This window comes from Anopheles aquasalis, chromosome 2 (assembly GCF_943734665.1).
Source record: "Anopheles aquasalis chromosome 2, idAnoAquaMG_Q_19, whole genome shotgun sequence".
NCBI lineage: Eukaryota > Metazoa > Arthropoda > Insecta > Diptera > Culicidae > Anopheles > Anopheles aquasalis.
This window is the reverse complement of record NC_064877.1, coordinates 6,877,501-6,895,132: the sequence shown is the minus strand read 5'-3', so window position 1 is coordinate 6,895,132 and position 17,632 is coordinate 6,877,501. Positions and strand designations below refer to the sequence as shown.

At 50.3% G+C, this 17,632-nt stretch overlaps 1 protein-coding gene across 1 annotated transcript in view; it reads right to left on the bottom strand.

Moving 5' to 3' along the window:
- The window catches only part of LOC126572104 (uncharacterized), a 113,926-nt gene that overhangs the window by 44,859 nt on the left and 51,435 nt on the right, over positions 1-17,632 (bottom strand). The window contains exons 2-5 of the mRNA XM_050231157.1: positions 9,553-10,091; positions 8,624-8,766; positions 8,418-8,533; positions 5,552-6,900 (exon numbers count right to left, since the gene is read on the bottom strand). Coding sequence (XP_050087114.1) covers positions 5,552-6,900; positions 8,418-8,533; positions 8,624-8,766; positions 9,553-9,876 — 1,932 coding nt within the window. The 5' untranslated portion in view covers positions 9,877-10,091. The remainder of the gene's footprint in view (positions 1-5,551; positions 6,901-8,417; positions 8,534-8,623; positions 8,767-9,552; positions 10,092-17,632) is intronic.

The following is a 17,632-nucleotide window of genomic DNA, read 5'->3' as shown; positions in this document are numbered from 1 at the left end:
CGGTCAGTCGCTTGACGCGCTGGTGGTGGTGGTGGTGGTGGTGGTATCCGCTTGAGGTTTGACCCGCTTTGCTTTGGTCGGTTGGTGCGGTTTTCGCGCAACCGACTTGGACTTGGCAAAACTCCCAAGAAAGTGGAATGTACACCGAGCGCGCTGGACCACACTGCTGCTGGACCGAGCTTCTGTTGCTCCCGGTGGTGTCTTGTTCAAAGTTTTGCTGTTTCCTCACCCTTCACCGACACCGCACACAGACACGCACACCTTGTTCGTAGCCACGGGGGTGGAAACATGGTTTGGGCACGTTCTTTGTACGCTTTCGCGCGCGCGCGCGCTCGGAACGTGGTTCCACGATCCGTGTACTCTGTCTGGTTCTGTCCTGTCAGTGAGGGCGTGCGTCCTTGCTCTGCCCTACTCCGCTCTGGTCGATGGAAGGAAATTTTAATAAAAATTCTCATAATTAAAACAGTTACCAGGGGACGTGCTGTTGGTGGTGGCGAGCACAGTGACCAGCAGCTGGCCATTAACAAACATACACAACGCCACGACCGTCTACTTGTCCGCAAAACTTCTCGTCGTCATCGTCGCTGCACGCTACTCGTGCTCTCGTCTAATCCAACGGCGTGTCAAGTGCAAATAAATCAACGTAAATGCACCCAAAGCTCGCGTCTCCACTGCGCGACCAGTGTGAATCGTCTCATCTCGCATTTCGCGCAAACATTACAAACCGAAGCAAAAGTTCCAATCAACGGGAGCTACCCACCCTAACACCTTGCTGTGTGTGCACGGGCGCGCGCGCCGAGTTTAATGACTTTCAACGTTTTGAAGAAAGTTTGCTGCATAGCATGGAGCGGGTGTTGGCAGCAGACACCACCGACCACCACGTCGACAACCACGGCGATGCTGCAGCGTACGGTGCTGCATAATGAGCGGGAGTAGAGTTAAATTAGTTTCAGTGCACCAGCCCAGCCCACCAACACCGCTGCAGTAGTAGTGATGGTGGTCGAACTTTTGACCCAAAAACTTTACCCAAGGAAAGAGGTGTTGAAGGAGCGTAGGCACCGCTGGTTGATGCTACAGCACTTGCCCAATCGAAATACACTTGCTTACAATTACATCTCGCGCGCGGATGTCGAAAAGTTTGCGGCGTTTGATGAAAGGTGTTTGGGAAAGAATGCCCTTTGCAACAAGCAGAGGAGCAGCGCAAAACGTTCATCAAATTGCCGGCCCTCAGTTGGTTGTTAATGGTTGCATCTAGCAACCAGCACTCAACGCGTCGCATTATGCAGACCACCGCCTCGGAGGATTCGCGGCGGGATATTAAAAGGAATCAGCATTTGTTCCTGCATAATCGACACGCAACGGCATCGACCTTCGGGAGGCACCGTAAAAAAGTGTCCCAACACCAAACCAAAACAAAGACAAAGTGTTTTAAACAAAGGGCCGAACATTCCCCGAAATGACACCGTAAAAGGGTACGCCCAGGGCTGCTGTTGCTAGGGAACGGGGTGACCATTAACCGGAGAGCCGCTGAGAGGGGAGCGCAATATTCGTAAATTCATTTACGACGGTTCTCGCCCGGATAGAATGTGCCGGAGTTCGAAGAGAGGGAGAGAGAGAGTTGGTACTTGTCAAATTTGAATTAAATTTCATTACAATTTCTGTGGTGTGAACCCATTGTTCACGTTGCTATGGTCTCTCTCGTGCAACATATTGTTGCTGTGGTGCGATGCATTATCGCAGAATTCTTTTGAAGGATTATTACCTCGGGGTTAGAGGGTTGCATGGCGCTTTGGAGCTGTTGGAAGCTTATGGGTAAATTGAGTTATTGGTCATTATGGTGTTGTTATTACTAATGGCTGTTGCCTTTTATTGACTTTTTCGCTAAAGTTGTTTGGCATGAGGATGTGTTTAATGACGTCTTTTGACAGTTCATTTCAACTTCCACAAGGAGTGGTTGCTACTAAAGTGAAACTTATTAAGCTCCAGGAACTAAATCAAATGATTGACAACATCCGATTCCAACAAAATGAAGCAAATATCTAATCACACAAAAATATCCCAGAAGAACAGCTCAAAACATTCCAACGAACTTTGCTGCAGTGTCGGTGCATAACTGTGGAGCGTGTTTATTGCCACCGTACCGAGCGGATTGTTGTTCAGTTCGGTGCAGACCACACAATTCCACGTACCACCTCCGTAACCGGAACCGTTATTGATCTGGGAAAGTTTGTTAATTTCTCGAGAAAATCCTAGCGACCACCGATCGTATTCAGCGAACTTCCGCGTCCCTTTATCGCGAGTCCCAGACACGTCAGTCATCCAGTCTCGAGATTGATGGTGGTTCGCATTCTCGGAAAGGAAATGAAACGAAGTCCCAAGGAGTCCCGAGAAGCTGTTTACATCCGAGAAGCAGTCCAGCTCGCTCACTGGCCAACTGGAATTGGCCATGGATCAATAATATCCATTGCATCCATCGCGCATCGTCTGCAAGACCGTGCAAGATTGTCTCTACGCTACGCGCTCTGCTGTTGGTTTAATGGGAAATCCCAGACTTTGCACTGGTTGCTGTGCTCGTGCACACTGTTGGAGGATTACTGTTACTACTGGCCATTTTACACCATACTCCCGCACACGCAAGCCCGGGCCATGTGTCCATTCTGACAGACAGAAACGCCTGCATGTCGCTCGCTACACTACAGTCTGTGGCCTGGATTTACCCGGATTGCCGGACCAACCCAAAGGGATTGGCTGCAGTCCTTCTGTTTGTGAATTCTGCAATCCATCCCTGAGCTTGTTGATCACCAGCCAGGCAACGCAACACAAACACGGGGTAGGGGCAAACAAGTCGTCACCTCGACCTCTACCCCCCGGGCCACCCGGAAAAAGGGATCAGCTTGGTTTCAATTTTCCTCATTTTCTCCCTTTTCTCGCCCTGGAGTTTGTGGAGTGAAAATTGTCCGTTCCGTTCCCAAATTCCTCACGGACTCACCTCATGTTACGAGGATGAGGTCCAGGATCCGGAACACACTCCCCGTAACGTACAACGATGTGGGCAGTTCGAGCGCAAAGTTACTATCTCGTTCACAAGCTCCTCGCTGTTCTACTCCTGCTACGTTTTCGTTTGATATAAACGCTCCCCAGGGTCTCGCAGGCTCTTTTCCTTTTTAATTTGAAACAACATCGCACATCAGAAGCAGTGGGACCTCAACCAACACCAACACCAGTGGGAGCTGCTGGTTGATTCGCTTTCGGTTCACTAGAGACACACCAGGGCGGAGTGATTCGAATTGGTGGTCGACGATGCTGTACCGGGGAATGTGCTTCACTCTCCTGGTCGTCTAGACGTCGAGCGATGGATTTTCCCACGATTTTTTGCACCATGGACACTCCCACAGATTGGTTTTCTGAGGATCTGTATTTGAGCCAAAAGTCAAAAGCGTCCATCCAGCGTCGATATGGACGATACGCCTTCCACTTCCTCTCCGGTGCGATATTGCGGTTTTCGCTTCACGAATCCCAAAACTCCGAGATTGCGATGCATCCCCCCGGAACACCAAGAATTCAGTGCTCGGTCTCGCTGGATCCGGAAGGTCTGCGCGTTGCGCCTTGATTCCTCATTTACCACTGCGACGGATTTCAATTTGACATTGCAGACTGGCCCTTGGCTTGGCTATACACGCCTTCCAGAAGGCTCCTTGGACTGATGAAGTGGAGTGGTGTTGTGGAGCGACGTATGCTTCCTTCCTTCCGTGGAAGAACTAATAAAATATGCCACAACCTTTGACCCGCTCGTAAAGAACACTATTCTGGAGATGACGACGACGACACTGGCCGATGTCGATGTCGCAAAACTTATCTCCACTAACACACCAAGGGGTTATGGCGATCCAAACCCGGGGGGGGGGGGGGTGTGGGGGCTGCTGGGACCATTGCTGATGAGCTAGCTGATACGACTGCTGACGGTGCTACGGTTCGGTGTGCCCGGATCACACTTTAATCTTGCTGCCGGCTCATTCCAACAGTCATCGTGCTGTCTTGCATGTGAAGTGGGTCACGTCACGATCCGGACCGCTCACCGGTGCTGCGGTGGCTGCCGGTCATCATCCGGAAGGGCTGCGTCACGAGGAGGAGGTGAAGGAGATCGATAGCAATAAGCTGAAATGGAGACTGTTTGGCTTCCGACTGCGTGTCCGCCTCTGCGACTTGTTGATTTTTGGGCTTTCGTATCATTCCCTCCCTGGTCTCCTGGTCCATTCACTCGTGGCACTCCAATCTATGATATCTTCATTTTTGGACTTGTCATGTGTGTTTGTGGGTGTGTGTGGTTGTGTGTCTGTTGTGGTCGGAGTTGGGCAACAAAAAGCAAAAAAAGGCGTAATGATTGATTTTTGATCGTAATGACGCCATGCTCGTCACATCTGTTGAACTCTGCTGTGCCTTCCCCTCTTGAAACAAGGTCAACTCCAACGTATTCGATTGCGGATATTATTTTTAACAATTTCGGTTATAAAAACACATCCCTCGTGCTTTCGCAGAAAAGCTTCGACGCACAATTTGCGCACGCAGTCATGAGAAACAGGAGGGATGGGAGTTCGATTGTTCGATGTTTTGTTTGAAGCCTGTCCAGTGTTGCGCTCCCATCACACGTGTTTCGATGTTTGCGAGAAGGAAAATTTGATTGACCGGAGTTTACCGTTTCGTGGAATGCAAGCTATTGTCAGCTGGCGTGTAACGGTTTGATTGGAAAACATTCACCGAAAACGTGGCGAAAACTCGTGGAAAACTGCATATGTGACGACCACAAACAATGAGCAGCTTAAGCGGAATTGAAGGGTTCATTAATTTTGAGCAGCATATTTGGGGTGCAACAGCCATTCCCGGGAGACTTTTAATTAAGAATCAACATTATTTGCCAACACTTGTGTACTGAACAAAGAAGTGGTTTTATCAATACAATTGGATAATATTATACCCTGTTTACATTTGCAACATTTCAATATATGCATTTGCTTCCCGTATTAATAATACATTAATTGGGATCATTTGGAATTATGTATTTAACTTCTGGTAACAACGGAAAAAGTCAGTATAACCAATTGCATGCTGTAACTAAATTCGAAGTACAATATTGTTGATCGAAGAGCTCCATGGGTTGCTCATAACCAGTCAAAACCTTCCTGTCAAACACTCTTGGCCAAAGTTGTGGCAAAATATTAGGAAAATCCATTGCTTCTTTTCCCGATCATTTCCGACGCAAAGAAACCAACCCCGAATAATCGTGTTCTACATCACCGCAAGCGAGCGTTCGAGAAATACAAATCACAGACCAATCGAGCACAATGGAGTACTCTTCAGACAGCACGCAATTTCCTCGCCACGGCCACGAGGCGCTCATTTCAATGCCATCCATCGGCCACGGAACACTCTCCAGCAGCCGTACCATTGTTGGCGACGATGCGATGCGAAAATTTCGATTTCAATCCGCAAACTGTCACCACCAACGAAGGAACATCCATCAGAACCCATTCCCGCGCGTCCCTCGGTTACTTACCCGGGTAAGCGAGCTTTTCTTCTCGACCGGTCTCTTCGGTTGTCCCGTTACCGGATCGATCCCGCTGCCACCGTCGTCATCGTCGTCATCCGAACCGATCGGTGGCCGTGGCAGTGGTCGCACCGCGTCCGGCACACGCTTGTACGCGAACACCTCGTCGTGCTCCTCGATGCGTTCCGGCCGATGGTGCGGATTCGAACCATTTCCGGGTGCGTTGATGGATCGCGAGCGTGGCACTGGCACCGCGGTTCCTTCGGTGGCCGACATTGCGGCGGCAGGATAGTTCTCATAAATATTTCGTGATTCTGCGTCGCTGGCAGTCAGTGGCATGCGCTGTTGATGCTGATGGTGCTGATGGGGATAGTGGTACGGTGGTGGTGGTGGCGGTGGGAACCACTGAGGTACAAGCGGTGGTGGTGGTGGACGGCGACGGCGACAGTACGGTGAGAAGCGTTCCGCGGCCACTGTCACCGGTGCCGGTTGCTCACCGAGAAGTTCGTCGTCTAAAGCGAGAGTCACCGATGGAGCGATGGCACGCCGAGTGCCAACCTGCTGTAGGTCACTGTTCGAGTGCATCCGTCCGGTGTGGCCACGCAGCATCGCCATCCCGGCACCCCGGTTACCCAGATTAACGCTCGACGATGAAGCGGACTTGGTAACGGAGTGTTGCTGATGCCGGATCCGTGGATCCAACTCCCAGTGTGCACCGCCGTTCGATGAGTCCGTCGTCCCGAATCGTCGTGGACGCGGGATGGGAGATGAAAATTTATGACCAACCGGAACCGGTACCGGTACCGGTACCGGTTGTCCTTCGAGGTGATCGTAGCCTTCGGCCAGCAGTACACCGGTACGACGGTCCAGTGAACCGTTACGACTGTCCACCGTCGTCGTACGGGGTGCCACGACCGGAACCGGGCGCAACGCTGGCCCTTGGCGTGTTTGCGTAGCACGGCGTCGCTCGAACGGGCTCGACGGTTTCTTCGTTGGGGCCGTTTTGATGTAATACCAATCGCTCAGCTTCCGTTGCTTCTCCCGATCACCTTCCTCTTCCGTTTGCTGATCACTCAATGGGGCATGCTGCTGATGATGGCCGCCGGTTTTCAAAGGGTCCGCGACTAGAATCGGGATGACTACCCCGGGTGGTGGTGCTGGAGGCGGTACTTCTCCACCTCCTCTTCCTCCATCGTCAACAGCAGCGACAACGTCGTCGAGAGGCACAGTTCGCTGCTGCTGACCGCCGTGCCCGTAAGCGTCTGATATTTTGAGTGTTTCGAGCGCATAACTGAACTTTTCCAGTGACTCGTAGCTGGACACATCGATGCCGGACAGCTGCCTTCTGTCGTCTGGATCTGGAAAGAGAAGAGAAGAGAAGCGAAACAATCAATAAAGAGAGAGAGAACCAGGTTACATTCCGTGTGCCCTTCGAGTACAGTGGTGCGCTGCAGTTGACAACCGTTTCGCGACTATTGGCGCAGCATACTTGACTTTTCACAATATGACTCCTTTCGTCCGGGTGAGTCGTAAACTTCTAGCGACGTCCAATGGCTTCGAGTGGAAGGACCACTTCAGTGTGTGCCAATATCAATTTCATAACAGTACGCTTCGCTTCGTTAGCTTGCAGTTCTGATGTTACTTGTAAATGAAATGAATTCCTATGAATGATGCGCATAAAGTTCTTTCGCACTACTGGACAGTACACATCTGTGTTGTGTGCATTCTTGTTGACTTGGGAAAATGGTGAAAATCATGCGGGAAACAAACCAAGCGCGACCAAAACCATTTCGAATGGGAAAGCAACAAAGTCAAAGGCTACTTCAATGTGCACGCTCTACCTCGCTACGGCAGGACTGGCAGGCTTGCTATGCCGTTCGCTGTGCATTCGTTGTGTATTAATATTTGCTTTTTTATAAATAACGCACACTAATAGACTGTCTGAGAAATACTTTTTGTATTGAACAATAGTAACATCGATGGCAAGCAAGAGGTGGCTCCACAAATATTGTCGAACTAATTTGGTATCTTTTAATTGCAACAAAATTGCAACACTCCGCCAATTGCTCAACAAATGTTGCATCTAAGCAATATTCTGGACACAAAAGCATCACTCGGCAGTGTCTCGTAATTTTTCATTGACATTGACAACGTCTCGTAATTTTTCATTGAAACTAATTGGGATTTAAACAAAGAAACAAGCAAATAAAATCCCAAATGGCGGCGACGAATCGACTAGAAAAGAAAAGGTAATTTACTCATCAAGCATCCCTTGCAGCATGAAACCATTAGCACATCTGAATAATAGAAGAAGCATATGTGCATCCTCTCTGTGTATCAAAGCATCTAAAGTAAATTTAGAACCCCGCATCATGTTACGTCGGAAACTGTATTCAAACATTTGGTCAGCCTTGTCCAAACGTCGTGTGTTTCATTTAATTAAATCTACATTATTTAGTTTTCCATCATCTCGAATTGAATGTCGTTGTTCGGACCAGTGTTTCCCCGTTTGGCAAACATCAAAAACACTCAGCACCAAATCGACTGTTCCGTCACGAACCGTCATGTTCGTTTCACGCATCGAAAAGCAATTATTAAACTGGACACGCTACTAATGACAACGTCGCTCAGCGGTGAGATATGTAATTGGCGGCTGCTGGTGCTGCAGCAGCCAAGTGGCCGTGCAGCCGGAACGTTCATTTGGGGCCGGTGCCGTGCCCGGTGGTCCGGCCATTTATCGTCCGCATCGTTGCCCCATTTTAACGATTTCGAAAACGCGCACGGTCGCGCACAAAACTATCCGAACAACAAATTTGCGTTCGGATGCGTTTTCGCGTCGCAAAAATGGAGGTGGAGCAGGGGAGGAGGCACTTACCCAAGTAGGATTTCGCTTTCGGTGAGGGCGGACAGGAGAAGGTGCCGGTGCTCACGCAATCGAGCAGACCGTCGAGGCTCATGGCATCGGTCGAGGTGCTGCTGAGGCAGGCACCGCTGATGTCGAATGGATGATGATGGTGATACTGTTGTAGCTGTTGCTGCTGCTGCTGCTGCTGCTGCTGATGGTTGCAGTAATCGTCTTGCAGTGACTGATGTTCTGGCTGTAGCACCAGATGTTGCTGCTGCTTCTGTTGCTGGTTACCGAGGTCACAAGGCTGGTGCGTGGTGCGATCGGCTAGCAACAACCGATGACCACCGCTCGCGGCCGATGATTGATTCAGGAGTTGCTGCAGTGGAGAACGAACAAAACGTACAAAGAACATAAATCCGTTGCGTCCGATGCTTTTAATATTTATGGAAACATATTTTTTAATGACATCCACGCACACATACATGTACACGCACTGCCAAACAACAAATTGTATTTATTGTTTTCCTTTTGGCAAACGAAACGCATCCACCGCATTTAGCGCACCAGCGGGAATGGAAATGAAATCCTTGAAGCTGCTGTCAGGTTAAATCCAGATCGAGGCCAATCCCTCTTTTGCAATAAATAAATCAAAACGCAATCACGTACTGACCGAATCGAATATTAACATGCTCGGACCAACAACAAAGACGGTTCTGTGGGTGCCCGTGTGGCCACTTGTGCGACAGGTGGTGCTTTTCGCACTCATCCTTGGTCCACGTGGAATCCGCGTGAATTGAATCGATTAATAATGAAGCTAAGGCAGCATCCGTCCGGCCAGTCGCACAGTGGGCAGCAAACAATCTATTCTCATCGCTCAGTAATCAGAGTGTTCATAATTAATTTCCATTTTTCATCGAACGGTCCGCACGATGGTTTATGGCCGACCGATACGACCACAAATGTGTGTCACTTCGATTGGCAAATCGTGGTGCAATGCGGATGTTTCGGTGGTTAGCAAGTCAATTTCAATTTTCGGCGACCATGCTGCAGTGCATCGACCAACGCCAATCAAACAACTCCCGACTCAGTCGACCCAAAAAGGTTCAAAAGAAAATGAGAAATCCATGCATGAGAAGAAGAGAAGAAAAACGAGGAGTCATACCTGAAATGGGGCCACCTCGGAGTCGTAGCTCTCATCGCTGCTCGAGTAGCTGGAAGAGGAGTAACAGTGACTCCGGTCGTACCAATGTCGTCCACCAGCGGCCTGCTGCTGACCGCTTCCACTCCGGAATGGTCCACCGTTCGCGAATCCACCGTTCCTTCCACCGCCACCACCACCACCGGTCGCTATCGATGACTCGGAACCACCGTAACTGTTGACGGTCGAGCTGGAGGGTTGCGGGCTGGCGCAGCGTCTATGCGGTGGCCGGGCACGCCGTACCGGGATTCTCGAGCGAAACGAGGCCGACTTCCTCAGCGAGGACATTTTTCATTTTGCGCAACAATCGCGCGCCAACGTCAGCTCCGATCAACGATGGCCGTGGCCGTAGCTGTGGCTGTTGTTGTTCAGTTGCCGTTGGCGACAGTCGACCATCGGTGGACACCGATTACTGCGATTACCGCGAGGTTTGACCATTGACGTGACGGACCGACTTCGTTGTTTCGTTTATCGCGTTGCGCTGGATCCCAATTGACAGGCGTCTGTTCGAGAGAGAGGGGAGGAGACAGAAAACAAAACAAAAAAGATGAAATGATGTGCAAGGACTCCCGGTTGGCATGTAGCGGATATGGATGACAGTTTCGGATGGAAAAGATTAAAATGAAAACAGCATACACCGGCGAACATTAAATGTATTCACAAAAGAGGTCCTCGGTACCTGTATCCGATCACACCAACACCAACACCGCCGGGCAGCAGCAACAGTGAAGCAAACATTTTTAATCGAATTCGAGGCAGAAAATAAATCATAATTGAATTCTGTGGTCCCGGGTACCGTGTGCGCAAGGTTCACACCGTGGGTCGCGCGGAATCTTATCACCCGCTGCGCACATACACGCACGCTCGCGCGCACACACAAGCAGCCATATTGCAACACACCGAAACCGAACGCTGCGATGAATATTGATGCGATTCTCGTTAGCCGCACCGCCGCCACCATTTACCACAAATTCGAAACGTTCCGACGGGCGGGTGCGCTGGCATGTGCTTCTCTGAAGTCGATCCGCGAACGCGCGTGGTTCGTTGGTTGTTTCCTCGCGCGGCAGGTGTGCGCACACTGGCGATAGGGATTATGTCATCTGGCGTTGTAATTGTGTTTTTTCCGTTTTCGTTTTTGTTTTTGTTTGTCTTCTCGAAGCTCGTTTGCAGACAACGAAAGTTGCGCGAATTCTTTCCATGCCAGATGTGTTGCGTTCTGTGAGTGCGCGAATGCGTTGGGAATAGCAAGCGGTGGCAACCTTACTTACCTTTCCTTTTGCGGGGTTAAACTTGAGGTTCTGGCAGGTTAAACCTTCCACCAAATCCATCCTGAAGTCCCCTTTTCTCTCACTGGTTGTGCGAAATGGAATTACTAATTTAATTTTCGTACAGCATTTGACAGTGTTTTGGGGGATGATCAATGCACCCCGCCATGTTTGTTCTGCGCCAATGACAAACAAGCTGCAATCCGCTTTGAACAGCAGTTAGTTAGTCAATGCCGGTGGCCAGCTGCATGTCAAACCAAATCATTAATGCCATTCAAAATTTTCAATTTCATCAACAGGAGCACCACCACCAGCAACAGAGGTCTGTGTCTGTGCTCATGCCATCGCAGCTGCCAGCAATAATTAATGGCCAATCGCTCGTTCGCTCGCTCGTTTCGACGTATTGACTCGCGGTGCTCAAGGGGTGGTCCATCCGAAATGCACATTCGAAATCAATCGCAAACACTCACGCACCCCTCAATCGGAAACGCGAGTCCGCATCACGGCCCCTCGATTATCGTGACCACCAGGTACCGGGAATGAACGAACGATTACGAAACCACCACCGACAGCCATTATGGTGCACCATTATGCTTAGTGTGCCCAGTGTGCCGTAGCTTGGGGGGGTGGTGCATGTAATTGCAATGTAACAGCGGGATGATTGGAAATGATTTACATTTCGATCGACAGGACGGGTCTACCGCGAGTCCATCCGCCAGTCCATTGGAATCAATTTAAAAGCTTTGGAATGATAAATGTATGCTGTAGCGATGGATGTGGGTGACCGTGAAGGTGAAGGCGTGGGATGCTCATAAACTTTCACCTAAAGCTGTCAGCGTCCCACAGAAATCGCTGGTCCAGGCTGGTCAAAGATTAATGAGCAGCAGCCTTCGGGCAGTAGACCTCCCCACACTCCCCACCTCCCTTTAAGGCCAAACCAAATCTGCATAATGATGCTTCCATTCATGGCAACAGAGCCAGCGGTTGAGGTCAGTGTTCGGTGTCATCCGTTCTTCCGTTTACAACGTCCACGTGTCCACAGTCCACAGTGTGTCCCCTGGTGTGTCCCGGGACCGGGCTGGCAATTAATTAGTGGCTGATCAGATCACTGGCACCAACGAGAGGCAGATGTTGACGCTGCCATAGCACGCAGCGCGCAGCAGCATCCCCAGAAGGAGAAAAATGCAATCAAGCGAGCCTTCAGCATCGTCTGCGTGCCACACGCTCCTCGGTGACGACGGAAAACGATGACGATGCGGCCGCACACGAGGCTCCGGGCTCCGACACGTAATCCGAGGCTGCTGTGCCGACGAGGAACGAACGCTGGAGGTAGTAGACAAGTTTTGCAATCAATCAATGTAATTAAAACGAAACAATCAGGGCCAACATTTTAATCCCCTTTCGGATCCCACGATGCCGGGATTCCCTCCACGGAAAGCCAGGGCCCGGGCTGCTTGTATTCTTGGTGTCCATGCCGTGCTGCTGGCTTGAGCTGATGCCGATGCTGCCGCTGCTGCTGCCACTGCTGCTGATAATCAATTAGCATCGAAAGCGCGCTGATGCGTGAGCACCGCTGCTTTGGTTTGGTTTGGTGCGGTCCGTTGGTTGGACCCTTTTGTGGCCCGGGACCGGGACCTGCGTGTGTCCTTTGCTTTCCTGGGAGTTTTCCTTCCTTCCTGCTGCCGGAGATTTATTGGTCTTGATTTATGTGACACTCCGGGTGCGCGTGCGACAGTAAGTGACATTCGCAGATGCAAATGGTGTCCTTCGGTGTGGTTTGATTGCGTTAGAGCGTGCTTTTGGTTCGGTTTTGTGTGGAACAATGGAGACGCATGGTTTTTTTTTCGACACCATGCGTCTCCATTGACACCAAGTAGCTGCGTACGAAGGAGTTTCCTTTCAAAAAAGCCCTTCCAGGAGATGCTAAGCTCGGCTGTAAATTGATATTCAATCGCACCTCTAAACGTCGTAAATGAAGAAGCAACAAAATGGATTCCAACTACCACTTGTCGCTGAGTCTCTCTAATTTATTAGATTAAGCTCCTGATCAATCAATTGAGAGGCAAATCAATCAAATCAATTTCCAGCACATTCAACAGTTCACCATTGAGTTCACCGTGCTGAAAATTATCATAAGTTGCCTCCAGGTGAAAAAGAAGAACTGGGAAAACTTCTCTCAAGTCAAGAGACAATCGGTGATAATTGTTGCTCAAGCACTAATTACTAACGGCCAACAGGAAACGACCGAAGTACCACTTGCAGCCAGTTAATCATCGCTTTTTCGATGATTTCCAACGATGACTTTTGGAGCACGAAACGTGCAGGAACACGGAACAGCACGGCAATAGTGATTCCTTTAGTTGAATATTCATTCCGATTCTAGTGTGATTAATGAATTGCATTGCATTGCCGGGACGGTTGGAATGCCTTTTCGGGGGATTGAGGATTAGGATGCGGCTCAGCCACTTTGATTTGCTTTCGACCGTTTGCCCTCTTTCAGGAATGTTATCCACCGTTTCTCTCTGCCGTTCTCTCTCTCGTTTGCCTTTTTTTCGATGGTTCGCTTTACGAGCAGCAGCAGCAGCAGCAGCAGCAGCAGTAGCATGCCGGATGCCTCTTCAGCCGAGTGAGCGACCTCCGAGCAACCTCCGAATCGCAATTTGATCCCTCGCTTAAAACCAATTTTCCTTTTCAATGAATATGAATAAATCATCTCCTGTGCTACTCTCCCTCCTCGTCGTCGGCGTCATCGTCTGCATCGTCTTCGATGATCGGTAAACGGCGATGGATTTTTGGGCGCCGTGTGATTGGAACAAGAAGGGCTTCGTTGCTGGCCTGATTTCGCATTCCAATTTTATTCGCTCTCGAGCAGCACGCCGTCGGACACGATTACATTCTTTCTTTTCGCTTCCGGCGCCATTCGGTGTGCGATCCGTAAACGGTCAAATGATCAAGCAAACAAAACGTTCCCTACGATGCCCCCCAGTGTGTGTAAAGGGTGGCCGTCTGAAGCGAAGACGATAAGCAAATTGCTGCCACTTCCTTTTATGATAATTTATGTGCGATGCCGATGGAAAGCACCGCAAAACCGAACACCGTCCAGCGTTGTGCTGCGGATGCGAATGCGGATGCGGATAAAAGGAGCACCAGAAGGAGCTTTTATTAGATTAGGCGAGGTTTTAGAAGAAGAGGAGGAGGGCAATGGTGTGACCGGGCCCACCGTGGTACGCGGGCTGGGACCGGGCTGCTACCGGATGCGGATTGCACTTCGATGCCCTTACGAGCCTAGAGCGTAATAATCGTGCTTCACCGTGCACGGCAGGAAATTTCTTTTGCACTCCTGCGGCCACGACCGAACCCATAACGGATGTACGGAGTTGGAACGGAAGGCCTCGGAAGCTAATCGGAGAAGCTGAAGCTTCCGTTCCAGTTGCAGCAAAACCAGAGTCGCTGCCAGTCAGTCAGCGAGCGCAGCGAGGAAAGTGTGCTGGGGCCAGTTTCTGGAGGGAAATTGAAAAACGATTGAACGCGAACATTAACACAATTGCTCGAGTCCGTCGGTTCGGGCGGATACGGAGCGCAATGCGCGATTGCATCCGGACGGAGGAAAGCATTATTCATTACTTTTGAGCTGTTTCCTGCTCCCGCTCCTGTTACTCTTCCTGATGCTGCAGCTTTCATTTCATTTTTGCACCGTTCGTGAGGATGTAGAAGTAGTTGCTGGATGATGTTCTCGCGAAAAGTCCAGAGCACTTGCTCAACTCAACTGGACTCAACATCTATTGTCTCGCTTTGGAGATTCTCTGAAACGAGTTGTCGATGGAAACCAAATGGTGCCAGCAACAACTGGAGCACTATTGTTGGTGCTTTAAAATGCATTTCGTTTTCAACCGCATTTAACTTTGCTGAATCGACATCAGATTGAAATCATTTGGCCTGGAGCGTCTCCAAATTATGGAGAAAACTTTATCTCTCGTTCGCTCGCTTGATGAATCAATTGCCTCATAAACTAAAACATATTACTTAATGATACTGTAAAGTCTACCCTACCGGGCTAATTAGTATAAATCGTTCGCCTGATGATGCACCACAAAGGACCGCAACCATACCGAGCGAACGAGCGAACGGGCGACCGAGCGCCCGCGATACGATGACCGAATTCAAATGCCCTTGGCATCTACTTTCGCCCCACCCGCTAATGATCTCTCGGACTAGGACGGTCTCGGCAATCGGAATCGGACCATCGTAGCCACTGACAACTCCTTTCCAGCCAGCGTTCGGCCATCATAACCATAAACTTGCAAACCACTTGCACTCTTGGAGACGGCTTTTGCGACCGACCGAGCGAAACCAACAACTTGCTCCTTGGACGCGCTTGCCGCCTCTTTCGGCACGCATTCCAAGTGGCTGACCAGGCGGACGCGGGGTGTTGGGGCGCTTGAGGGAAAATCAATTAGCATCATTATTTATGCAGAGTGAAAATCATTCCTCATTAAGGTTGGGTACGGGGGTGGTAGGGGGGGGGGGGGGGGGGAAGGAGAAGGTGCAACGCTATCAGTATCAGCCCTGTCAGCCACTGGCACTGGGTGCGATGTGTGCTAATGAATTTATGATGCAGACCACTGCAAGCTCGTGGCAAGCACACAATGGTGTGAATGCGTGTGTGGCCACTTTCGGTCCGGACCGACGGAGGAGTGTCTTTAATAGTCTGGCCAATTGTTGTACTGGGTGACGTTGCGTGCGTGTTGTCGTGGGTTAAAGGAGGGATTAAACAGCAGAATTTGATTGTTGTTTTAGGAGAGCATTGAATGGGGATTACAATTCCTGTGGATTGCTATTCCATAATCTCATTTCATCGTAGTAACCATCACGAACAGTCAACGAAGATCTGTGAAACTCGCGCAGCAGTAGGTTTAACGAAAAGTGAACGCAAATTGTTGCTAACAGAATCTTTGTTTGTTCGCGCCGATAGAAGGCTCATCCTATTCCTGTTTAATCTTCGCCTAGTTTTTTGTCTTACTTTCTTTCGCTTTTTGTATCGCTTTGCTCTAGAGAACGACAGGTAGCGTGTGAAGAAGCCACAGACAATATTAAAATCTAATTTCTTTTTGAAGATGAGACTACAACATAACTCTACAACCTCAACTGATCGCTGAAGTTCTGTCAGACCTGTCAAAGAGTCGCTTCAAATGAGCAGTAGGCTGTGCAAGATGAAAGACTTGTACACTTCCAAAGACAACCGAAGCACTAGGTTTCCGTTTCAATCAACGAGAAAGCTCTTTCTGACCACGGCATCGTGCACACAGACACCGCAGTAATGGCCACGGCACGTGACGCCATTCGCTTCCCTATTCGCTGCCGAATTACTTGCGCCCCTCTCTCTCTCTCTCTCTCTCTCTCTCTCTCTCTCTCTCTCTCTCTCACCCACCCAAAATGGCGCGCCGATCGTGTGTCTTCGCACTTTACGATTATCGCGAACCGTACGTTACGATTATCAGCACGGGTAGTCCCTCCCTGGAGGTCTCCGGCGGGCAAATCAACAACTTTTCCGCCAGGGGTTTCTTTTTCTCTTTGGTTTATGGTGGAGCTTTGGCGCCACCGCCGCATTTTGCCTGCTTGCGTTTGCGACGATGATCCACGATAAAACGATTTAGGACCAGCGAGCAAGCGAGCGCTCGTTGTTCGCCGGCGTATGATTTAGAGGGTCTCGGGCACGTTCGTATCGCCCATTTTTAAGAGCCCCCCCCCCCCCCCCCAAAAACCCGGATAAAACGTCGATTCCCTTTTACCGGTCGACCACCGGCTACCAAATGCAACAAACACAGAGTGCACCGACGACGGAGCGAGAGAGAGACACGTTCGCGCACTTCCGTTTGCTGGACCGGAACAAAGTGGACCTTTTGGCACCCTCGTAACGGGCGACCGGGAGGATGTTATCTTAGGAGCTCAGGAGTCCGCCAGCCTCTCGGCCAGCTCGGATCAGATCCCCGCGCGCCGCGGACTGTCAGGGGTTGAAATCAATTCGGCCCTTTAGCTTCACCGGCACGTTCTTTGCTGTCGATTGTGCCAAGAGCAGAGAAAACCACGAACACTAATACAAACCAACTCTTGACTATTTATGGCGAAAGAGGGTAAAAAGGTTTACCGATAAAGGGTACCGGAGGCGAGGCGGCCAACTTTCGGTGCGCCGTTTGTTGCGGTTTTGCGGCCGACCGATCGACCGCCCGAGGGGGGTGGCCATTCCTCTCCGTGCTCTCGGTACTACCATCTCAGAGAGCAAATTGCCCCTATCCGGAACCGAATGGGTTTTTGGTGAGGAAATAATAAAGAAAACTCGCCGGAGCGCTGACCACAGACCATCACGGTGCTGCATCCAACGACAACAACGACAACAACGACGACGACGGCGCTCGATTCTCATTACTGACACCGTACGGTGTGGCCAATCGTCGAAACAAACACACAGACACCCGAACGAACGAACGGAATTGGAATAGTTTTTTGGGAGAGGAAAATAAATTTCCCCATAAACCCCCCCAGACAGCACCCTGCCTTAAAGTAATAGCCCCCCGAGGGCGGCAAGAGACAGATGGTATCGGATAGAGCGAACCAGCTGCTGCTGCTGGTGGCCAACGAAACTGGACGACATATTTTTTGGGGTGGTCCGTCGGTGGTAAAGAAGGAGTCTGTCGTTGCCTCTGTTAACTGCCAGTAAGCGTATCGCTTCGGAATGGAGCGGCCATTGCAAAGACGATCGGACATTTGGATCTCGTCTCGAC